The 23,373-nt window shown below is 36.7% G+C and overlaps 4 protein-coding genes across 9 annotated transcripts; all 4 read left to right on the top strand.

Annotated features, from left to right (window-relative positions):
* The first annotated feature begins 536 nt into the window (after positions 1-536).
* On the top strand, positions 537-5,606 carry LOC102625999 (probable protein phosphatase 2C 55). 2 transcript variants are annotated; one of them, XM_006473408.4, is made up of 6 exons: positions 542-1,013; positions 1,186-2,093; positions 2,285-2,606; positions 3,289-3,438; positions 4,666-4,956; positions 5,285-5,606. In XM_006473408.4, the coding sequence occupies exons 2-6, from the start codon at positions 1,354-1,356 to the stop codon at positions 5,303-5,305; spliced, it is 1,524 nt and encodes a 507-aa protein (XP_006473471.2). In that variant the 5' UTR covers positions 542-1,013; positions 1,186-1,353; the 3' UTR covers positions 5,306-5,606. The 2 variants fall into 2 exon arrangements, with proteins under 2 accessions (XP_006473470.2, XP_006473471.2); XM_006473407.4 differs by having other exon boundaries at positions 537-1,013; positions 4,666-5,562.
* A 794-nt stretch (positions 5,607-6,400) lies between these two features.
* LOC102625712 (arabinosyltransferase RRA3-like) lies at positions 6,401-8,911 on the top strand. Its single transcript, XM_006473406.4, has 2 exons — positions 6,401-7,034; positions 7,497-8,911. The coding sequence occupies exons 1-2, from the start codon at positions 6,867-6,869 to the stop codon at positions 8,607-8,609; spliced, it is 1,281 nt and encodes a 426-aa protein (XP_006473469.2). The 5' UTR covers positions 6,401-6,866; the 3' UTR covers positions 8,610-8,911.
* A 1,001-nt stretch (positions 8,912-9,912) lies between these two features.
* On the top strand, positions 9,913-16,546 carry LOC102625431 (J domain-containing protein required for chloroplast accumulation response 1). 2 transcript variants are annotated; one of them, XM_052442679.1, is made up of 10 exons: positions 9,913-10,739; positions 11,164-11,927; positions 12,036-12,442; positions 12,591-12,693; positions 13,271-13,306; positions 13,429-13,493; positions 14,767-14,832; positions 14,914-14,991; positions 15,399-15,575; positions 16,191-16,546. In XM_052442679.1, exons 1-10 carry the CDS (start codon positions 10,246-10,248, stop codon positions 16,227-16,229), a joined length of 2,229 nt encoding a protein of 742 aa, XP_052298639.1. In that variant the 5' UTR covers positions 9,913-10,245; the 3' UTR covers positions 16,230-16,546. The 2 variants fall into 2 exon arrangements, with proteins under 2 accessions (XP_052298639.1, XP_006473468.2); XM_006473405.4 differs by lacking the exon at positions 13,271-13,306 and having other exon boundaries at positions 9,916-10,739.
* A 2,742-nt stretch (positions 16,547-19,288) lies between these two features.
* LOC102625145 (deSI-like protein At4g17486) lies at positions 19,289-23,225 on the top strand. 4 transcript variants are annotated; one of them, XM_006473404.4, is made up of 4 exons: positions 19,289-19,484; positions 21,170-21,427; positions 22,010-22,297; positions 22,499-23,225. In XM_006473404.4, the coding sequence occupies exons 2-4, from the start codon at positions 21,217-21,219 to the stop codon at positions 22,741-22,743; spliced, it is 744 nt and encodes a 247-aa protein (XP_006473467.2). In that variant the 5' UTR covers positions 19,289-19,484; positions 21,170-21,216; the 3' UTR covers positions 22,744-23,225. The 4 variants fall into 4 exon arrangements, with proteins under 4 accessions (XP_006473467.2, XP_024952042.2, XP_052296940.1 ...); XM_025096274.2 differs by lacking the exon at positions 19,289-19,484 and adding an exon at positions 19,530-19,547; XM_052440980.1 differs by lacking the exon at positions 19,289-19,484 and adding an exon at positions 19,562-20,061 and having other exon boundaries at positions 22,505-23,225.
* Positions 23,226-23,373: the final 148 nt, after the last annotated feature.

The raw sequence follows: 23,373 nt of genomic DNA, 5'->3' as shown, positions 1-23,373 counted from the left end.
TTGGTGTCTAATTGGAACAAACATGGAGCAGACTTTGAGATGAAAGATTCAACTAAAAGTAAAAAGATCAGTGTGAGCAGTCGCAATTAGCCCCAATTTTTTTTTTTTTTTTTCACGAGCCATTTCCCTTTTATTTTTTCGTGCCTCGATCATGACCCACAGTGGCAACTTGTTTAAAAAGTAACTAATTGTTATGTTAACATGCGTAAAATAAATATGTATCCGTCTAGTTATTAATAAGGTTATTGTATGATATATAAGACGAGATTTATAAATCCATAGAATATTGGGTATATCCTTTTCAAACAATTTGTGAACCAAGTTATTGGATAAGGTCTGAATTAGTGAAGTTTGTACGATTTAAATCTTAGATCCTGAATGTTGCCACTATTATTAAGTGGACAATAAATAGATGGAAAATAATAAAAAGTGTTAATTCAGACAAACAAGCAAAACTCAGAGGTCTAGCCAAAAATATATGAACTACGCATCGCACGTTTAGCAAATGACAAATTTCTCCCACCAAGTTGGACGAAACAGGAAACCAAACTACGGAGGAAAAAGATGACGACATCACACCACAAACCAAACGATTCGCGTGGCTAAGCAGCCAGAGTTACGAAAATGCCCTCAGTAAACTCCAAAAAGCACGTGAGTTGTTCCGTGTAGTCGGTGTCAAAATAGTCCAAGAGGTAAAATATGCCCTGCAAGCGTGACCATCCCTAATCCAGAAGTCCAAAGTAAAAACCTGAGCCTTAACTAAGTTGTCACTTTCTGTAAATTTAGGGTTTCATCCCGAACGTACGAACATTCCGGATTCTGTCATTTATTAACCGATCAGTCGACCGCTACTAAATCAGGGGAGAAGTAGCCGGAGGGCTCGTGTCGTATCTACCGCTTTCAAGATTTTGTGGCTTGTTTGTTTATTTATTATTTATAATTTAATTTCAGGAATCGCATCTGATTGAACTCTGCGTTCTGTTTGATTGAGCTCTTGAATTCGTTTCTCCAAGGTGATGATATTCCTATTTTTTTTCTTTTATCTCGTTTATCGATTTTTCTTTGTTAGTCTTAAATACAAATATATTGATCAGATAAGGTGATTTTATATTTTATTTTTTTAAACAGATTAAATTTATTTATCTTTTTGGCTTCAGTTCATTTATTGTTCGTTCTTGTTTTCAGGTATCTGAAACCTTATAGTAATATGTAAAAGGTAGAGGAGAAACTGTGCTTCTGGTGCTTTTAGTTTAGGCACATATGTTGTAAGAATTATGAAAATTTTGTTTAGAAGCTGTGTTGTTCTCTGTAATAAACAGTTTGAATCAAAACTGTTTTGTCTAAGAGAGTAAAATGCCATCCAATTATTTTTCAAGATTGAGAACTGTGCTTCAAAATGGAACTCAGAGACCATTACTTGGGCAAGAAGGTGTGATTCGGGATTCAGTAGAACTTCTATTTGGGCTGGGGAACTATAGGTTTCTTCATAGTTTACGATTCTCAACCCTTTCAGACCTGCATGTACTTCTTCGGCCGGGAACCATATTTGCTGCAAGATCTGATTTGCTGTTAGCAAACCAAAAAAGGAACCTCTCTGTTGTAGGAGCAATCTCTCGGCCTTTCTCTGTTCCATCTGTGTCAGGCCCTTCATTTCAAGTTTGTGGGTATCACATCGATCGTGCACTCTCTGATCCCAGTCAATCATCAGTTAGTGGTAACTGCCAGAAGAAACTAATGGCGGCTTCTGCCTCAAAGGCTGTATCTGTAGATTATCTAACTTCAAGGAGTGGGCAGTTTTCATTGTCAACAAACAATGCTGCTGTATCTTATGTCATTAGGAGTGTTGAGGGTTGCCGAAGGGCTACCATGAGTTTAAAAAGCAGCAAGCAATCAAACAATCATCTGTTTCATGGATATTTCATTTGTAATTTTGCAAAACGGTGGTTCAACTTCTTTCCACAGATAGATGCAGGTTTAAGATGTTTTCATAGCTTATCACCTGCATCTTTCTCTGCTGGGACAGTTCCTGACGTCTCCTTTGATTCTGCTTCTCGCGAGGAGCAGCTTGCAACTTCTGCAGCTTCATCAGAGCAGTATGTTTTCAAATGCTAGTTTAATTATTCTTATTAGTAGTATAATTTTCCATTCTGAATAATATTATGAGAATCTGCTAGTCAGTGAATTAGATTTTGATGGAAATATATATTTTCGATGTTGATAAATTTACTTGTTATACAATTCTGTTAGGTTTACATTTTCATGTTGCTGGACTCATTGGTTGCAGGAAGATTTCAGCTGGAAAAACTCTAAAGCTACTTTCAGGAGCGTGCTGCCTGCCCCATCCTGATAAAGAAGAAACTGGTGGGGAAGATGCTCACTTCATTTCTGACAAACAAGCAATAGGCGTGGCAGATGGCGTTGGCGGCTGGGCCAATCATGGTGTAAATGCAGGGCTGTATTCCCGGGAACTTATGTCCAATTCAGTTGCTGCAATTCAAGAGGAACCAGATGGTTCAATTGACCCAGCTAGGGTCTTAGAGAAAGCTCACTCTAGCACAAGAGCAAAAGGATCTTCAACAGCTTGCATCATAGCACTCACCGACCAGGTATGCTGGTTAAATTCCTAAGCATGGCTTAATTCCACCTATGTTTTAATGACATGATGACTGCTCTTAATATGATTTTATTCTTTTAATAGGCACTTAGGGGAATGCACACCATCATATAATGTGTTAAATTCCAAAGATTTCTTCTAGTTTTAATTTGAGCAATCATTTTCTGCTTCCACTATTGCGTTCCTTTTCATAGTCTTTAAAAATTTTACGTCTACCCGCTTGCTGATCTCTCTATGATTAACCAATCCAAGGAAGTTGTAATTAGATACTTCTCATCAAATCAGGGTTATATGATCCGAGAGTTTGACTTTTACTTTTACTTTATCAGTTTACCTACCTAGCTAACTTCAGGGGCGAACAGACAAAAGAACAAGAACCTTGAATAGTTACCTTATTACATACACTCCAAGTACGTATACTACAGAAACACTTTTGAGTATTTAGAATAATGGCAGCTAATTGGGTGGCATTGTGAACCTGAAATGAAAGCTCAAGTTACATAAACCAGCTAGTGTACTTATTGTGAATTAGATTTGCGGGTATTAGATTTCTCATTCATTGTGACAGCACAGTGCATGAAATTCCCATACTAAGTCCTGTTTGTGCAGCGAAATATGTTACAGTTTATCATATCTTCATATTCTGACTTTTGGCAAATGGTTTACCAATGCAGGGTCTCCGTGCTATCAATCTAGGAGACAGTGGATTTGTGGTGGTTCGAGATGGATGTACTGTTTTCCGATCTCCTGTACAGCAGCATGATTTCAATTTCACCTATCAACTTGAGTACGGAAGCAATAGTGATTTACCTAGCTCTGGTCAGGTTGGTTCTTTCATATTCCCTTGCGCTCACCATTTCTCACAAAACTTGTACATTTTTTTAAGGGTGGGGCTATTTGCAGTGTAAGAAATACTTGGAATGCTCATCTTTTTGTAAAATTTTATATTATAACTATACCCATTGTGTCATTTTTCATTGAGAATATTTTAATGATAAATAAGTATTCTAGACACCCATCTTATGCAACCATGAAATACAGAAAAACTAAAGAATTTTAAGTCCTATTTTTAATTCTCAATATCAAACAATTAACCTTGAAAAATTCAATTATCAAAAACTAATCATTTTTTTTTTCAAATTCAATCGAATTTTCCCATTTTATTTCTCATTAGAGGGACATATGTCATTCAATTATTAAATCCCATGATAGGTTGCTGTTTGGTAAAGGCCTGAAAATCAATTAATACTGGAGAACTTCATAATTTACTAGTTTAAAATTGCTTATTTGTTATTTCGATTCTGGTGGGGAAAAAAATGGAAAATGAAAAAAATGCTTATTTGTTACTCATGATATGAAGAAATAATACACATCTAATTTGTAAGTGGAGCGCAGAATCGCCTTGTGTATTCTGGTATGTTTGGAATTTTAATGAGGGTACAGAGCAAAAGTTTTTTTTTTTTTTTAAATTTAATAAATGAGTGTTCAAAAAATGGGTGTACAAAGTAATTTTAGAGTGCAAATGGCTTCACCCTTTTTTAAATATATTATTAGAGAATTGTGTGTGGATTAAAGTTTGAAAAATATTTTGCGAAGGAAAACACATGTATGTGATGTTCCAATCTATTTTGGTGCACACGGCACCGTGAAATATTGCAAAGTTGTTCTGGTGCTTGTATATTTGGCTCTTATATAATGTCCTCAATTGATATGTTTTAAGGAGGACTGAACCTTATTCCTCGGAACAGGTTTTGTAGAGCATTATTCGCTACTCTGTTATGGAGTATTTTTTAGCTGGTCACTGAAATGATGATTCTCTGTATTTTGTTCTCCTGTTCGTATCCTCGATTCCTTTCTACTGTACTTCTATTTCTATAATTATTACTATTATTATTATTCTGATGCTTCACCGTATTAACATTGCTTTCATGAGATCTTTCTTGTTAGCAAATCTGGTTGCAGCTCTCCTCTCCCTTTTTCCCCGCTACCTGTTTACTGAAAGAGAATTAATTATGTTTTTGCAATATTTATGTCTATGCCATTTGGTTCAGGTTTTCACGATTCCTGTAGCTCCTGGAGATGTTATAATTGCCGGCACTGATGGGCTGTTTGATAATTTGTATAACAATGAGATTACTGCAGTGGTAGTCCATGCTATGAGAGCTGGCTTAGGGCCTCAGGTTACAGCTCAGAAGATAGCAGCCTTGGCACGCCAACGAGCACAGGATAAAGACCGGCAGACACCTTTTTCCACTGCTGCTCAAGATGCTGGGTTCCGCTACTATGGTGGCAAGCTGGACGACATCACAGTTGTTGTCTCATACATTACTAATTGTGAAGATGTATGTTCCTTGTTCTTTATACCTGTCATATGATTTCGTTGTTTTATTGCTTTGGCAAATCAAACTTTAGATCAGTTTATGTCCTTGTGATCTCTCTCCTGCCTAGCCTGTCTTAGTGCACATTCTATTTTGCATGCTACAAATGCTCTATAATTGATAGTAGGAGTCCACTTTCGTTCTTGGTTCTGTCTTCTTAGCGGATCAACAAGCCACCAAATCGGCAATGTTTGAAGATTGAATTTTAGGCGGTCTATATAACCTCTGTATGTAGCAGGGAGTTATAAATGTCAAACTGATTTAGTAACATTCATCTATTCTTGTTATACAGGAAAACAAGCCTTCTTCTTAAGCATGTTACAAGGACTTGAAAGGACCCTGTTAACAGCTTCTAGATGATTTTTTTAGGAAGCAGATCTGTTTAATCGATTGGTATTTTGTGGGCATCTGAGATTCCCGGGACCACCTCTATTTTTGTCTGTTTATAGTTTATCGTTGTCGAGGTGCTGTATAATTGTGAGAGAGTTTGGTGATCGAGGTGCTTCCAGTTCCCACGATAGAACCGCAACTTGTGTAACTATATATATATATTTTTTGTTTTTTTATTTTTATTTTTAGTAATAATGTATGATATGAACTAGTTGGTTGTTAAAGCCCTTTAGTCATTACAGCTATGCAGACAGGTATGCGTAATTAAAATATAAGTAACGGAGAAATACCACAATTCAAGAGTAGTTGGTGCCAGTCCACAATTGTGTCAGCCATCTAGTGCGAGATTAAAGATAAATTGTTTGGTTGGTTAATTTTTTTTTTTTTTAAAAAAAAATTAATGAGATGATTGCTCATGAGATTAAATATAACCACTTGTGGAGGGGAAGTGGTTCGAATCTCTCCAGATGTATTGTGGGTGTTTAATTTAATTTAATTTTTTTTTTAAATTTGAGTGAAGGTTGAGGGTTAAAGTCTGAATAGTGTTATATAAGATTTGATGTAAATTTGTATGATTGGTTAAAGGGTTAAAAGGCTCTGATGCCGGATGTGTGTTTGTTTTTTTCACGAATGTTGAAGTGGCCTAGCCTGTAAAAGTAGTGTGAACATCTACGTATAAAAATATTTGGCTGGAATTGAAGCTGTCTGATGTTGGCGCGAACTCAATAAGTATGTCCATCAGCACGGAAAAAGAACAGAAATGTGCAAGTAATTTCTCCAAAAATATATCAATTTTTTTTGACACCATATACAATCAAGGTCATGGGTGTGAATCGATCATGTTTTGAAATGCATTTTACTCTTAGGGAACAAAAACGAATGGAGATTTTTAGTTCCAAGTACACAGTACACTCACCTGATCCAGGTTTATTATCATCAGCAGCCTCGTGAGTCACGACATGTTTGAGGTTCAGACAATAGTAGTGCTTATCCCGAAAGTTAATAATCACAATAGAATGGGAAGACCTTTTCCTTTCCTTTATGAAATGCGTTATTTTTTGTCAAAAACGTGTTTATGTAATTAATCAATTTTAAATCCTGAAGGAATCGCCGTCGACAAATAAGTCAAAAGTCATCGAGAAATTTTGAGCCGTGCGATCACATCTTGTTTCAAACATCAAGTGAAGTCTCACCATCTACTGGCTAGGATCAGTTAACAACTACTCCGCAAAACACTGGATCCGGACGGTAGTCTAATCTGCCTTGCCAAAACGTTTTCCCTCTGTCTCCCTTCAGTAAATGATCTTGATTCCGTAGTATAAACACTGAAGGAGAATCCGGAGATAGCGTTCAAACATCACGTTAATCTCCTCGAATACAAGATCTATCAAAATCTGGCTCTATTGATGCCAGAAAGGAAAAGTATATTCGTATAAATTGAATATTCGTATAAATTGTGAGCTGCGAAGAGAGATTGTGAAGAGATGGCTGGGCGTAGAGAAAAAGTACAATCGATTCGCGGATCTCGAATAGCAATAGCCATTGTGATTGGAGTCCTTGTTGGTTGCGTCTTCGCTTTCTTGTTTCCTCATGGTTTCTTCAGCTCCAATTTGCCTATCCAAGATCGTCAACTCGTCAAGAAAAATGTCCAGGTTTCAAAAATCTTGCTTTGATTCATCATTGTACCTGAATCTCAAAATACTCCGTTTTCTTAGGTTTTTAGTTTGAATTGCTAATTTGTTAGTATTTCTGTTTATTTGTTCTCAATTGACTCAATGGCATTAACTGTGATGCTCAGTTAGATTAAAATTTTTAATATTTCGTCAACTTGAGAACGTTGACTTATTTTGATTGACTTTTTGAAAGTGTATTGAATGCATAATTTGTGATGGGCAATGAATTTCGTTTATCGTTTATGCCCTGATTAATGTAAGTATTGTGTTTGTATTTACTCTTGGTACAATGACGTTCTGGGATGTTGTAGCATAAAATGCTTTGTTTTTATATTCTTCGCTGGTGACTACTCCCTTGGTGTTGTTGGTATGACAATTTGCAATTGGTATTCATTATTGAAGAATTGTCTTTCTGTCTTACTTCTACTGCTCGTTTGTTAGGCTGGCTCTTCGTGTGAGTCACCAGAACGGGTTAACATGCTGAAGTCAGATATTGCATCACTAACAGAGAAGAATGCCGAGTTGCAGAAGCAGGTCAGGCAGCTCACTGCAAAATTACGGCTGGCTGAACAAGGAAAAGATCAAGCTCAGAAGCAGGTGATGGTATTGGGTGAACAGCATAAAGTTGGGCCTTTTGGAACTGTGAAGGCTTTGAGAACTAGCCCTACTGTTGTTCCTGATGAATCTGTAAATCCACGATTGGCAAAGATCTTGGAGGAAGTTGCTGTTGGAAAAGAACTCATAGTTGCGCTCGCCAATTCGAATGTGAAAAGTATGTTAGAGGTGTGGTCTACCAACATCAAGAGAGTTGGTATAACCAATTATCTTGTTGTGGCATTAGATGATCAGACGGCAGAATACTGCAAAACGAATGATATTCCAGTGTACCAGAGAGATCCAGATGAGGGTATTGATTCAATTGCAAGGAAGGGTGGTAACCATGCTGTCTCTGGATTGAAGTTTCGTGTTTTGAGAGAGTTTTTGCAGCTGGGTTACAGTGTTCTTCTCTCAGATATTGATATAGTGTTCTTGCAAAACCCATTTGAGTATCTGTATCGAGATTCAGATGTGGAGTCTATGACTGATGGTCACAATAATATGACTGCTTATGGATATAATGATGTCTTTGATGAACCAGCCATGGGTTGGGCTCGATATGCTCATACTATGAGGATATGGGTTTTTAATTCTGGTTTCTTTTACATAAGGCCTACGATTCCTTCCATTGAGCTTTTGGATCGTGTGGCAGATCGATTGGGTAAGGAAAAGGCATGGGACCAAGCGGTTTTTAATGAGGAGCTCTTTTTCCCTTCACATCCTGGGTATTATGGGCTTCATGCTTCTAAGAGAGTTATGGATTTCTATCTATTTATGAACAGTAAGGTCCTCTTCAAGACGGTAAGGAAAGATGCTAATCTAAAAAAGTTAAAGCCAGTAGTCGTTCATGTAAATTACCACCCAGATAAATTTCCAAGAATGTTAGCAATTGTAGAATTCTATGTCAATGGCAAGCAAGACGCACTGGATGGTTTCCCTGTTGGTTCTGATTGGTAGTAATGGAACAAAAGATATAGTTTGTCTCCCTGATGGCCACATAAGTTCAGTTCCTGCTAGTTGCTATTGTTCTCTTCATGCAGGTAGTTTAATCTGATCTTAGATTCCTGAGAGAAATGTGACAAAACTTCTCAGTTCCTCCTTCCTGGTTGTTCTTTTCAAATTTTCCTTTGGATTGCTTTTACTTTTTGTTTAGGTTTCACCTGGGTGCTTCACATGGATACTTTTGTTCTATATCTTGTATACCGAAAAAATCTTATCAAGGTTTTGTTGTCTTTAATGGTAAAGAGCTTTGATATACAGTTATGTGTCGTCTTTTTAGCTTTTCTATGTGTTGTTTGGTGTAAACCCTTGTAGTGTTTGGATCATGGATAGGCTAGGTAGAGGTGATTGGAGGAATCTAATAAGGCAATTAATTGGCGTAGGAGTACTAATCCTGGAAGAGTTTGGAAGTTGAAAGTTTTTGCCAAAATTCTTTTAACAACTTGGCTTTGGAACCGCAGCCACTTAACAGCAACACCAAACCCGAGCCTAAGGCTTATGATCAGAAAACAGGGGTGCTTTCTTTCAAGTTTTATTAATTTTAACTGAAATCAACTGCTCGCTAACTGTGAAATTGAAGTTGACAATTTATTGGAAACCCCTTACCACCCTAACCATCCATGGTTTGAATTTTTTTTTTTATATTTTAAATAATACATTATTATATCATAATTTATTTTTATGGATTTAGTTATAAATACTTGGAAGAAAAAAAAAAATCAACTCTATAAAAGCACATGGACTTAAGACCCCATTTTACAAGGAAATAATCTTCTGTCAGGTTATAGGGTGTCCCCACTGTCGTGCGCCTAGCCTTTAGACAATACTAGTTAAAAGGGCAACCGGGCAAGTACATTGATATTGTCCAAGACTCTTCGATTCACGAGCATTGTGAGGTGAGGTCCCGTGAGAGCGGTGGTCCATGCGCTCCGATTGAGATTTGAGAGAACCTGAAAAGATTAACGGTGCTGATACCCATCGTGGGAGCCGAATCAGGCAATCAGCTGACCCCGCTTATTTCCAAAATAGGAAAAGCAAACAAACAGCCGAAGAAAATAAAAAAAAAGTTTATCTAGTTGATGATGTTTGTATCCAATCGGAAAACCAATAAGAGACCATAATTCCACAGCCATAACTATCAGGCTGTGGCTTGTACAAAAAGAAAGCGAACGCTAGTAAGAGCAGTATCACAAAACTAATTTAATTCCAATGTAACGGTCACCAAGAGAATTTAATTAATAAAAGAATATGCGTGCATGGTACATGACAAATTATACTTTGTCAATTGGATTTTTCTTATCCGATCCAAACATGTAGATAGATAGATCCTCACTACCGGTCTTGTGTGGCTTCAAAACCTCGCAAAACTGCCCCACTCTGTCTTCTTCTTCCTCCGATTTCTCTCTTTCAAACCATCGCCTCGCCAACATCATTCCACAATTTTATCAACAGCAAACATTGAAAAGTTTGAAATCACTCTTGCGTTTCGTTTAGCCGTCAGTCTCGTCTCGTGCTTATGGGATTTCCATTTCCCGCCAATTTTCTTTTAAGTCAGTGAAGTTTTTGGAGGGATAATAGTACTGTGCTGTTTAAAATGGAGAGATTTTCTCAAAGAGAAAGCGTTCTTCTGGGCTATGGTCCCCAAAGATCATTCATGAACGAGCATTCTTCATCTTCCCCCAAGCCCACGGCAGCTGGCGGAAACTCAGATATTGATTTTGACGACGTGTTTGGTGGCCCACCGAGGCGGTCCTCAATGCATGAGACACGATGCAGTTACAGTCCCAGTGAAGTTACAGAAAACGATGGCTTTAGAGGGGATGACGAAACTGTTGCTTCTCGTAATTCTTGGAATGGTGTAAGGGAGAAGCCGGTGTTCGGGGAAGAGGGCATGAATCGGAGGCGTTATCCAAGTGAGAACTTTTTTGATGACATTTTTAGAGGCAACGGGTCTTTGAGTTCTTCTCCCAGGATTTGTGACCGGGACCCTTATTCTTCTTCGTCACCGGCTTCTCGAGTTTTAAGCCCTGCACGCCCGCTGCCACCTAAAGCTGAGCCTTCTGGGATTTCAATTCATGCAGAATTCAGGTTTTTACTCTTAGTTCCATTTAATTATTGGAAAATTTGAGAGAAAAGACAATAATGATGTGGTGAATAACCTGACTTAAATGGTTTCCGGTTATCAATATTTTGAATCTTCTTTTACCTTAACTCACTGTATCCAGTGCCTCTTCTGTTTTGACGCACACAAACTGCTATGTTTGGCTGGCATTTAGAAACATCTACCTATGTACAAATTAGGAACTTCTATGTTGATTCATATAACTGAATACCAAGCTAAGACTCGCCAAGTTTCCTACATTAGCCTTTTTTATTATATATGCATATTACTGCCTGTTTGCTTGTCAACATGACAACATGTATACTGAATGTGGATATGTTCCCATGTTTTACTTTCTGATCATGGTTCATGTTTCCTGTTGGCATACTTGCATTTCATTTTACTTTACAGCCTCCCTGCTAAATTCACGAAAGGGATGGAACTTCCAACATTTGGTTTAGCTCCTCGTAGCCCATATAAAAGCCAGGATGGTACTTCAAATGGTATAAACCATCATTCTTCTTCTCTTTTGAGATCATCAAGCCTAAACCTGAGTCGTGAGGAGGGAAATGAGACTCGATCTTCGTATCGCCAAAGCATCTTATCCCGGGAGTTTTCTCTTAGCAACAAAGATGCTGATACAGAGACAGTAGGTAATTCAAAAATGGAATCAAATAGTTCAGAAGTTCTGACTAGTGGCAACCTATTTCACTTCTCAATATACAAATGGGCAAGCAAGAGGGTGCCATTTGATATGCCTCTCAGGGAAGTGAATAGATCAAAATCAAAAGAAAATAATGATGCTGATAAATGCTCAAGCTCTGATGGATGGGTAGGAGGTGAGAAAGAATTACCTACAGAGACATTACATGATACTAAACTCCATTTAAATGTTGGAGTCTTAGCAGATAGCGAGTCCTTCAGAATAGAACATAACAAACAAAATGACACTGCACCTCCTGATACAAGCACTGAAAATACAGTAGAAACGTGGCCAACAGCTGATCCTGGTGATGCTACCTTAGAGAATACAGGAGAAGAAACAAAATCCCATTCACAGTCTGAGATAGGTTTGCACAATGAATTAGAGAAAGTTTCAGTGGTTGCTGAAGAAGCTCACAAGCCTGAGTTGAAACCTCTTTGTTCTCTGTTCTACAATGATCATTATGAACGAAGTGAGCCATGTTCTAGATCAATTATATCAGTGGTGAACTGTACTGTCTTATGATTTTATTTTACATTTATCTTCCTTAAACTAAAAGTGGTTTTTCTGATTCTGGCAGGCAATGAAGAGATGAACAAAAATGCTAGTGAAAAAGAAAGTAAAGTGAAATGTACTAAAAAATCATCGGTAGTTCCCTATTTCAGTAAAAACAAAAAGAAACAAGATGTAAAGCGGGAGTGTGGTGAAGTTGGTAAAGGTGGCCTACAGGGTTCACCCATGAACTCTAAAGATCTCTGCAAAACCGGAGTTAGGGGAAAGGTCAAAGAGTTTGTTAAAATTTTCAACCAGGAAGGTTTATCAAAATCAAAAATCAATGTCGACCCTCAGAGTAAGAGCTCTAGATGGAAGGGTACGGGCAATTCGAAACCAGAGAAAGATGCAAATTTTAGCAAGATTGCACCAGATGGGAAAATTCACAAGTCCACTAAGCATGAGAAAAAATCATTCCCTGATACTCCTATCATGGTACTCAACTTACTATAATTTGATTTCTCTCAATTACATACCAATGATACATTGAATGTGAGATCTTCCAGTTGCAAAAATCTTTTTCCTTTTTCCCTCCGAAGTTTTGGTGAGTCTGAAAAAATGAATGTTCTCTGTAATCTTTCAGGTCAATGGAAATCTTCCACACTCAGAAAAACAGCAGGCTGCCACTAACACCACCAACCATATGTCTAATGGGACTCCTGAATGGAAGGATAGCTCAAGTACTGGTTAGTTATTCTAACCTTCTGTTATCGTAGAAGTGGATTTATTTAGTACTTGTCAGCTGGCAGGTTATGAGCTGCACCAGCATTTTCAGTTTCTCACCATCAACTACGGTGAAATAATAGCTTAGGCTAATCTAGTCTCCAGTGTAGCAATTTGTTGACATGTCAAAGTCGATTCTTGTGCTGTGCAATTTCTGTCCCCAACACCCCCCCCCCCCCCCAAACTGAACTTTTTCCCTCTTTTTTTTTTGAGAAGGAAAGTAAGACTTTCATTGCTTCAACTTTGTGAATACATCCAAAACGGCCTGAGGAATTTCATTGGCCCATACAACTGACTCTTTAAAGTCTATGGCAAATTTCGCTAGACAGTGAGCTTCTAAATTACAAGTTCTGGGGGTATGCTCAATCCTGACAAACTCAAACTGCCTACACATGCTTTGAATCTCTGAAATCACCCAAAAAATTTCGGTCCTGCTTCCTAACTTCTTGTTGACTAAATTAGTCACTTCCAGGCAATCTGTTTCTACAATCACTGACTGCATTTTTGCTTCTGTTGCAACCTGGACCCCCCATTCCACAGCTTCAGCTTCTGAGTATCTTGCTTCTCCTCTAAATGGTACAGTTTTGACAGCTGCCATCACTATTTTGCCATCAGACCCTCTGACCACAGCTTGTTTAACATACAATTTAACTTTTTCATTTGGTACTTGATCATGATTATACATGTACTTTTTCCAGAATCAGGAGGTAATGGCTCAAAGGAAACTGGCGATATAGATAAGTCCTTCCAAGGAAACTCTCTGGTTTGTGATTTATCCCAGAAGAAAACGATTCTATATATATATTTTTTCCACTTATTACCTACTTGATCATTTGCCATATAGAAGAGAAATGTCGATGCTAAGTTATTTAACTCATACACATGAATCCAATTAGGGATGGCAATGGGGAGGGGAGGGGAGGGGACCGATCTCCCCGTACCCATCCCCGATATTTTACGTATGTCCCCATCCCCTCTCCGTCCCCGTCAGAATTACTTGAGAGAATCCCCATCCCCTCCCCGAATAATAACAGGGGATCCCCGAGGGTCCCCGATCCCCGATTAACTAATACATTTTTTTTTCGATTTTGAGTTAATCATATTAAAATAAAAAATTCAAATAAAAGTAAAGTTCGAAATATATCTTACATTAATATCTATTACAAAAGTCACATACATTAAATTAGTAAGTAACGCAACATACAAGAGATACAAACTTATTTTACAAACTATCATGAACAAATTAATAGTCTAATACAAAATTGTTACAAATAAAATCAAATTTAGATTCAAAATTAACTTTTTCAATGGTGGCGTGGGCACTTTATAAATGTGGACTATTCCCTTTACAACACAATAGTTAAATCGGAGCAAATCAAAAGTAAATATTAGATTAGATTAGATTAGATATTAAAATTGTGATTCGCTGTGGGCAATTATAACATCTAAAATTAAATAAAAAATAGATTTAAGTTTAAAATATTTAAAGAATATCAAAATTAAAAAAAATTTGGCTAATAAAATCTACTCAGTCTTTTTAATGTCCTAAATAAAAATTTAGAACTTTAATTAGCTAATTAGGCCTAAAAGTTTAATAATATAAATATTTTGATATTTTTTATTTTTACCAATATTTATAATTTTATAATTTAAATTTTATAATTTATTTACTAGTAATTTTAAAAAATTAAAATTAAATTAAAAATTAAAATGGGGAAATGGGTAGGGGATGGGGATTCCACCTCATCCCCGTCCCCTCCCCGAATAAGAAATTGGGTAAAAAAATTTCCCCGTCCCCTCCCCGAATAAGAAATTGGGTATGAAATTATCCCCATACCCTCCCCGAATGGGGAAAATCCCCGAGGGTACCCGTCCCCGTGGGGATTTTTGCCATCCCTAAATCCAATCCGATAAGATTAAGGTTTATATCTAAGAATGCTTACATTTGAATGTAAGGGCATTATGTTCCACATGTATAATATCTAGTTATAAATTGCATTTTCTGAGAAGTTGGCGCACTTGGGCTTATGTGACAGGTAAATCAGGTAACAAAAGATGACAACAAACTACGAAAACTTGGCAATGATCCTCAAGAGTTCCAGGTGATATAGAGTACATGCACTGTAAACATGTTGCTTACAACTTCTTGTAGAACAGTAATTTTGAAACTTCAGATGGTGCAGGCAATTGATGTTCAAATACGAAAATGGTCAAATGGAAAGGAAGGAAACATACGCTCACTGCTGTCAACTCTACAATATGTGAGTTTAGCGTATGGATGGATTCAGTTCTGAGCACTTTTTTCTTCTTCTTGGAGACCTCTTTGTTTCTTGTTGTACTTTGAGACATATACTGGATATACTATGTTAATGGCAATAAAAGGACTTGACCTCGTTTGAATTGGTGTGCTTCTAGTTTATGTCTAGTTTCTCTAACCTTCTTATTTGTTGGCGTCAATAAATATCTCTTATGTCATAACTTGTAAACTTGAACCATGACGCTTTGTTGTGTGCAATTAGCATGACTTTAGGTGTAGGTTATCTGATTGATGACTTTTAGTTATATCCTTGGAAACTGGATGTTGTAAGGTTTTACTCTCCGGAGTCTTAAGCCACATTCCTTTTCACTTTCTTTGATTTCTTGGAACTAATTTTGGCCAAAAATGCAGATTCTATGGCCTGCGAGTGGATGGAAGCCTGTTCCTCTTGTTGACATAATTGAGGGAAATGCAGTGAAAAGATCTTATCAAAAAGCTTTACTCTGTCTACACCCCGATAAGCTGCAGCAAAAGGGTGCAACTTGTCAACAAACATACATTGCAGAAAAGGTTTTCGATATTTTGCAGGTAATGGATTGACGTATGTTTATTTTCTTGCTAGGGAGATTTAGTTATATACTGCAGAGTAGTTATTTCCATAACTGGGCAGTGCACCCCTTTGCATGCTGGCTCTGCCAACTTAGTCTCGCGATTAGAAGATCTCTTCATGCTTCTCAGCCTGATAAGAGATGAAATTGTTAGCCTGACGATTGTCTTTCTAAGTACCCTGCATCCATATTTAATTTCAACCTCTGATATTCATGACGTGAAATTACGTTTCATGTGATTTTGGAAATGGGAAGCTTCTTTATGATTGTACACTATTTCTGATCAATCGGCAAGCAAATTCTTTTATGAGGAACTGATGAACATGGGATGATCAGCTAGATGTCCACTTCAACCCGAACTCTCTGATCATTTGGCTGCTTTATAATATCTCTCATTTTTTTGGAGCAATGGAATGAAAAACAGATCATAGTTATTTGTTGCAAATAACATCTGAGTGTTTAAAAAAAAAAATCTTTAGCTGCTAAGTTATCCACGAGGAGTGGCTAGTGAAACATCTCCATGGCAAGACAAATTTGTTTCTGATATAGTTGTGAGTTTAAGCAGACCTAACAAAGTTTATCTACTGGCATACAGGAGGCATGGACTCATTTCAACTCACTTGGTTCGCTGTGACTAGGAAATGTTCAATGTCGATTCACCTGTCACCGAGATCTTGCTCGTCGTTTGGCAGTGTACAAAATGAAATTTATTGTGTCATGTCGACATCATTTTGATTGTTCATATAGGTTATACTATACAGCATTTGTTATATAGAGCATTCAAATTGCCACATTGTGTATATCACGAAAGTGCTTTTCCTTTCCCATCACAACACTTGAATTAAGAACCGATTCCTGTGTTTTTGGGTTTCTTCTATTGTACGAGTAAAAGTTGTTATGGTGATGTTTAGTCAAACTACTCAATCGTTTAATTTCATGCACATTGACCAATCAGCGAATTGAAAGAAAAAGGGTCTTGAAATGACGAGCATTGGGTACTATTATTCGAATTTGTCACCTAAAAAGAATATAAAGGTAAGGACTGGTAATAATCAATAATGGATCAATGCTTGTTTTTTCACCATTGTTTTTCTCTCTTTGGCGATTGGCAAGGTTTGAATATACAGAGCTGCAGCAGTTTTCACAACCTTCCATAATCATGAAGAATTTGAAAGTACCCTTTATTCTAGAGTTCTAGTATATAATAGCCTAAATCTACTTTTAAGTACACGCAAGAAAATCCTAATTTCTCTTTGTGACGGCCAATTTAGACCTTAAACCGCATCAATTTCGTTGGTTAGCAAAGATTGATTGTTTGGCTTAAAGAACCACACTAAGGAGCACCGACGTCAAATCAATCAATCTGATGACCAAAGTGGTCCCATTAAGAAATACTTCTGACTCCATGTGACCGGAGCCTGACTGGAAGAGCGTGGGAATTGCTCAGAAGAAATGTGCAACGCCATCGACAGACGAGCGACAACAACTCGGCCAACCACGCTTTGTTATCGTATGCACGACACTCCTCGTGTGGTAATCCGCACCTTCACCTTCCCCTGATGTACCTGAGTTTATCCTGCAGTTTTGCCCTTCGCACGTCAAAATTGAAGCCAAGTAACAATAATATTAGGTTCCTAAATTTTTTTTATTTTTCACAAATAAAGTATAATTTTTATCATTGCTATCAAACGGGTCCCCGATCATGATCAAGTAAATCATGTAAAACGGATCAAATTAATCTTCTATTATTTAAAACAACGAATATTAAATTGTGTGAGCAATAAATCAGAGAAGGAAACAAGTGAGTGGTGTATTTCATTCACTAATTTTGTACCATTATTCAAACAATTAAAAAAAATAACATTGTCTCTCAAAGTTAATAAATAATAATTAGTTAATTTGAGAAATAACGAAAAACAGACAAAATAATAATATTTTTCAAATTGTTTGTGGATCTTGCTTGTGGCACATGGTGAAGCTTTGTTCATTTACTAAGAGCTTCTTTAGGATTAAGGTTTCATAATTTTTAAGTTACAACTATAAATTTAGAGACCTAATTATTAAAGACATAGTAAATATAATTTTTAAATAATAATCTTGACAAAATTATTAAAAATATAATAGATTTTTCTTCATCAACACAGTTTCCAAACTATAACAATTAATGTTTATCAAATACTTTAATATTATATCTTTTAAGTTACAACTGCTCAATCTCAACCCCAAACGCACCTTAAATTTTGATCAATTGACAATGATTGGCAATTTACCTTGCAGCAGCACTCGCCAGTCTGGGGCCTGATCAAACAAATGGGGAAATTATGCTCGTATTTGTAGAAGTATAAAAATTTAGTTATCCATATGTTATTAACCCCAGATGATTGATTCCCGGCTGATGTGTAAAAGACCAGATGGCAAAAGCCCATAATATCTGTGTGCATTTCCACGTGGGGAACAAGAATACAGACGACATTGGAGCAGAGATGAAAATTGCCCATAAATGAAACTCAACACTCAACAGTTTCTCCATTCCCCGAAATTTCTAAAATTGTTTTCTCAGTAAATAAATAAATAAAGTTTCCAAAATTAATTGAATAAATTTATGAAAAGTGGTGGCCATGCAGAAAATGGAACGATGGTGATTAATGAACGAAAACACAAGATATTCATGGAGGCAGTTGACATGACAGAAGCAGCTGTATCTCTGTAATGAAGAGCTGGCAATTTTATTCTTTGTTTTTTAGAACATTCATGTATTAATGTAATAATGTTGACTTTGAAAGCAAGAGAAACTTTAATGTAACGTTAATAGAATAACGCCCGAGGCCCAGCATCATTTATTGTTGAATTTAAAATTCCTCAGAAAAAATATACATACAAATGAAACCGAGTTAAGTTATTTTGATTTTTATTCTTATTCATGAATAGATTACTAACAAAATGATCATTAGACTTGAAAATTGATTGATACGCGCACGTTCTATGCACATTTTGTTGCATCCTTAAACTTGCAATTCAGAGAGCTTGCCGTGTATATATAACGTCCGTTTTACGTCTTCAGAAAACGACATGCGAACCCACTGTTAGAAGATCAGTAAATCAAGAAAGAATCATAGAACATGTTTATAAATTCCAATGTTTTCTTTTAATACTTATTTGAGAGCTCTAATTTTGATGTCGGTTGATAACGCGACGAATGCAAATGCTCCCAAAAACGCTAAAAATCTTGAAAGAGTAAATGCCAATTGACCAAATGAAATACATAATTTTATCTGATCGCATGTGAAGTTTGAAATTAGGTGACAGCGGACCCCAACTGCCATAATTACACATACACTTTCTTTTTGTTTTCGATTGAAAGAGATATAAAAGTTCTTGGGTATCAGATTTTCCCTGCTTGTGTCATGGGTCACTTGAATGAAAAGAATTGAGTAATTTTATTTGTTTCTGTTATTTTTGTGGGCAAATTGGAAAAAATGAAGAAGAAAATAACATGCCACGTGCTGAGAAAGACAATGAGTCGAACTATCACCAATCATGGGGGTCCTGGGTAAGACGATGACCCGTAAATTCACAATTATTTTTTTGTTTTTTTTTAGTAACTGAAGAGGAAATAACTCACAGTATATATATTTAATTAATTTATCCGGATTAGTTAAAAAAAAAAACATGCTGCCTGTGATTTAGGTAGTTAATAGTGAGAGATAAGATAAAGAGCAAGTACAAAAAGCTCTTTAAGCAATTAGCTTTCCTCTTTAACTGCCAAATTTGAGATATTTTCGCCTGTTGCCTGAACTGGGAAATGGGAACAATTAGGCCTTAGCTGTAGGTAGGCGGTTTGTTTTAATCAACATGGAAGTTCAAATCAATGTCCATCCACTCTAAATCTGTGAGTTCTATTAATGCACCCTCCGGTTGTTTCCTTCTAAATTGCGCCTCCATATTACTCAGCGTACATTTCTCTTTGTTTCTTATTTTGTGCTTTCCACTTTGCTTTCGTATGCGTTTGTTTGGTTGCTGGGAAATATCTGAAGAAACAATGAGGATTTGGATTTTTATCATGAGTTGGCTTCCTTTTGTCTTTGTTAAACTTAGAAGAAGACCAAACAAAATCAAGTTTCTTTCGTTTTCTTCTTCTTCTTTTTTTCCCTTTCATTGTCATTTATGATTGTCTGGGACGACAAGTTGCAATTTTGTTTTGCTTGGTCCGATACTTTAGTGTTATTGACTTTTGTTGTGAATTGCTTCTGCTAACTCCGAAGTATTTCTCTTTGTATGATACTTAAAAAGCCGACCCTTTTATCTTAAGCACCCATTAGACTTTGTTCTTCTTCTCATAGCTTCACCAGAACGCTGCAATTCCAGTCAGTTTGTGTGGAATTTGGTTATATTCATTGCTTATTTGAAAATTTTCAATACTTGATTGTTGAAGTTCTTAGTCTTTATGGAGAAAAATACTCTATTTGGTACGTAATTTTTATGGAGAAAATTGTTTCCTGCTTTAAAAGTTTCCAAAGTTTCAAGATTTCAAGTCATGGTTGTCTACCATGACTTTATGCTCATATTATTCTGCTTCATCTACAACAAAAGTACCGATGTAGATTATTGTTGGGTTTCAACGTCCTGTGCTTCTGTATAAAATGGATTATGTGTTCTTGCCAACCCCAAGCAGTCGGAATGAATTTCTCAAGATTAGGAGTTGACCATTACCCTTTTTTTTTTCATTACCCTCGTCCAGCCACATTTGTCTTTTGCTAAAATATTTTTATGCAATTTTTTTAGAACTACTGTCAACTTCTGATGCAGATAGTTTCTATGAGTTGACAAGTATGCTGATTATTTATCATTTCCTTTCCGTTAATCATTGGTTGATGGATTTTTTCAATTTTTCACCTATAAAAATAATACACTCCAGTAAATTGATGTCTAAAGTTAAGGAAAGATTCATAAGAACCTTGATGGTAGATGATAATATCATTGGAGTTTGTAAATTAGAGAGGAAAATAGATGGATGCTGCAAAAGGATTTTCTTAGGTCATTGGAATGAATCAACATCAAACTGAAGCTTTGACATGAAGTTTATAGATTACTCTATTATTATTTCACCTTATTGAATTTGCAAGCTTTATTGTTTTACGAAATCCAGCATTACCGTTTGCTTGTTTGTCATTGTGGCCAAATTTTGATGGTCTGTTTATAACTTATTTTACTAGAATTTAAAAGGCAGATCTATCAAGAGTTTAACATGGTTGCATATGTCCTTATTATCTTGATAATCGTTGATACATTTAAAGGCTGTAGAAAATCTTGGCTGGTTGCATTGGTGGTTAATTTAATAAGCTAATGAGAAAGTCAACTTCTGATGTTTTCTCTGAAGAGCATTCTAAGGTCAGGACAATAGCAAACAGATTCTTGGAGGTAGCTCGTGACTGGAATCAGGGTTGTGATTCAAAAATTATGAAGCTTGAGACATTAGTGCACGGATATATGCTTGTCTTGATTTCTCGCAATGGATAGCTTTCCCCATTGGTTAATGGTTTTGCCTAATTCTCTTATATTTGCATGCATGAACAGGTTGGACACGGGGACTGATTGAGTTCTGGTCTTTCGATTGCACTAAAATGAAATTTGGATTAAGGAAAGGTTGGAAATCAGTGGTGCCCCTTCGCTTGAAAGGCAAATCAGCAACACGTTTTTGTCTGTTCCCCAAAGCAAAGTCAACTAGCTATAGTCCAGGTCGAGCACCAGTTTATCTCAATGTGTATGACTTGACACCAATGAATGGCTATGTCCACTGGGCAGGCCTCGGTATCTATCACTCTGGTGTGGAAGGTGAGCTCTAACTCATTTGGCACATGCATTTGTGTTTCTTAAATTTTGTACTGGGATTACCGTATGCCTCACTGTAGTTATTGACTTTCTAAATTATGAATAATTTGATGCTTAAAAATATAATTTACTGTCTGCTAAATTCTTGCTGGCAATCTCAAATTGAATTTCGTTAATGATGTTATATTATATGAAGTGTCGATACGCATTTAACAGTGCAAGCCAAGTGCTGTTTTTGAAAGAGTAAGGAAGAGATAAATTTCTTTTCTCTTCTTCGTAGGATTAATAGTGCATAAGCAAATGGAAGGCGAAAACCGAAGCTTCATATATGAGGCTTAAATTATGGCAGTGCCAATTACAACTGTAAATTTATAATCAAACCTGCTTTTAAAGATACAGATCATTGTCCTCATGATGTGGGAGAGGGAATATAGGTCTATTGTGAACAGCTAGTAAACTGATCAGTTAGTTATACAGTAAACAACAGTTGAAACTTTTACATGTTACGTCTATTTCTCTTCATATTACGCTCTAGTTTCAAGTGAAGTTTCAGATTTTCTGATCTGCTGCACCTGCTCTGTGCAGTCCATGGTGTAGAATATGCATTTGGAGCTCATGACTACCCAACAAGTGGCGTTTTTGAGGTTGAACCACGGCTGTGCCCAGGCTTCAAGTTCAGGAAATCAATATTCATTGGGACCACATGCTTGGACCCTATTCAGGTTAGAGAGTTCATGGAGAGACAATCTGCACACTATAATGGTGATACATATCACTTGATTGTTAAGAATTGCAATCATTTCTGCAAGGACATTTGTTATAAGCTAACCGGGAAGCCAATTCCAAAATGGGTGAATCGACTGGCAAAAATAGGTACTCTTTTCTTGTTGTATTATTTTCCTTGCCAAGGTAGTTGTCAATTTAAAGTACTATCTGCTATGTGCCTTATGCCTCCTGATACTTGTTTTTTTTCTGGGTGGCAGACCAATTCAATAGATGGTGTGCATAAAGATTGATTGGTCACCTCTTTCTAATCTTTACAATATTTATTTATTTATTTTTCCTTCGAGGTAGGTTCAGTCTGCAACTGCGTGCTTCCTGAAGCCCTGAAGATTTCCGCTGTGCGGCATGATCCTAATTACCAGCCGATTGATAGTGACAAAAGGAGGCTAAGAAGTGCATTTAGTTGCTTGTCATCAATCTCAATGCGGCAAAAACAGTTGTCTACGTCCTCCCTGCTTCTACAATCACCCTTGAAAGGCTGCCTACCATCATGGGAATTGAGAAGGTCAAACAATGGTTCATTGAAGGAAAGGTGAGACAACTGCTTAGAGGATTTCTTTAGCATCGACGCAGTCTTTTAATGTGGAGACTGAGCTGCATAAGCTTGATGAAGAGATTTTCTTTAAATCTGTTCTTTACGTATGCCAAAATGTGATGCCATCGCTCGAGTATTCTTGGTTTAGCAAGTTTGAATGATGCTTGCCATCTATGCTTCTGCTGTCAGAAACTATTGTGAATTAAGGTAGATCAACTAATTGCCATCTTGAAGATATGTTCCTATGACTCAAATATTCTGATATCATTTGTTCTTAGCAAATAGATTTGTCTGCAGAAATTCTGTATCCTTCAAGTAGTACTGTAATGTCTCATTTATTTTATGCTACTGGAAGATGTTCATCAATTTGTACATAATGCGCTGCCGCAGCCCACAGTTTGATGGACGTTATTTGGTTGGTACAATACATGGATTGTATTTGTAGGGGAGCAAAAAAATAAAAGTGAGCGTTAAAAAAGAAAATGGAACGAATCTTGAGAATGAAAATGCAGAAACTGAAGTCTCCCCTCACCAACAAGGGAAGGTCACGTGCTCAGACTTTTGCACACACTACCTATTAAACTAACTCACTCTTCCTCCAAGGTTGTTGAGGGGAATCGATCCCTTAGCC

The sequence above is a fragment of the Citrus sinensis genome, chromosome 5 (genome assembly GCF_022201045.2).
Source record: "Citrus sinensis cultivar Valencia sweet orange chromosome 5, DVS_A1.0, whole genome shotgun sequence".
Classification (NCBI taxonomy): Eukaryota; Viridiplantae; Streptophyta; class Magnoliopsida; order Sapindales; family Rutaceae; genus Citrus; species Citrus sinensis.
The sequence above is the reverse complement of the archived record's forward strand: the minus strand, read 5'-3'. Positions and strand labels throughout refer to the sequence as shown.

Coding starts and splice junctions, on each gene's coding strand:
- LOC102625999 (XM_006473407.4), top strand. CDS start 1,354: ATGCCATCCAATTATTTTTCAAGATTGAGAACTGTGCTTCAAAATGGA. Junction 2,094..2,284: donor TCTGCAGCTTCATCAGAGCA/GTATGTTTTCAA, acceptor CATTGGTTGCAG/GAAGATTTCAGCTGGAAAAA. Junction 2,607..3,288: donor TCATAGCACTCACCGACCAG/GTATGCTGGTTA, acceptor TTACCAATGCAG/GGTCTCCGTGCTATCAATCT.
- LOC102625712 (XM_006473406.4), top strand. CDS start 6,867: ATGGCTGGGCGTAGAGAAAAAGTACAATCGATTCGCGGATCTCGAATA. Junction 7,035..7,496: donor TCGTCAAGAAAAATGTCCAG/GTTTCAAAAATC, acceptor CTCGTTTGTTAG/GCTGGCTCTTCGTGTGAGTC.
- LOC102625431 (XM_052442679.1), top strand. CDS start 10,246: ATGGAGAGATTTTCTCAAAGAGAAAGCGTTCTTCTGGGCTATGGTCCC. Junction 12,443..12,590: donor TCCCTGATACTCCTATCATG/GTACTCAACTTA, acceptor GTAATCTTTCAG/GTCAATGGAAATCTTCCACA. Junction 13,307..13,428: donor TCTTGCTTCTCCTCTAAATG/GTACAGTTTTGA, acceptor TACTTTTTCCAG/AATCAGGAGGTAATGGCTCA.
- LOC102625145 (XM_052440979.1), top strand. CDS start 20,040: ATGGAGAAAAATACTCTATTTG. Junction 21,428..22,009: donor CTATCACTCTGGTGTGGAAG/GTGAGCTCTAAC, acceptor TGCTCTGTGCAG/TCCATGGTGTAGAATATGCA. Junction 22,298..22,498: donor GAATCGACTGGCAAAAATAG/GTACTCTTTTCT, acceptor CCTTCGAGGTAG/GTTCAGTCTGCAACTGCGTG.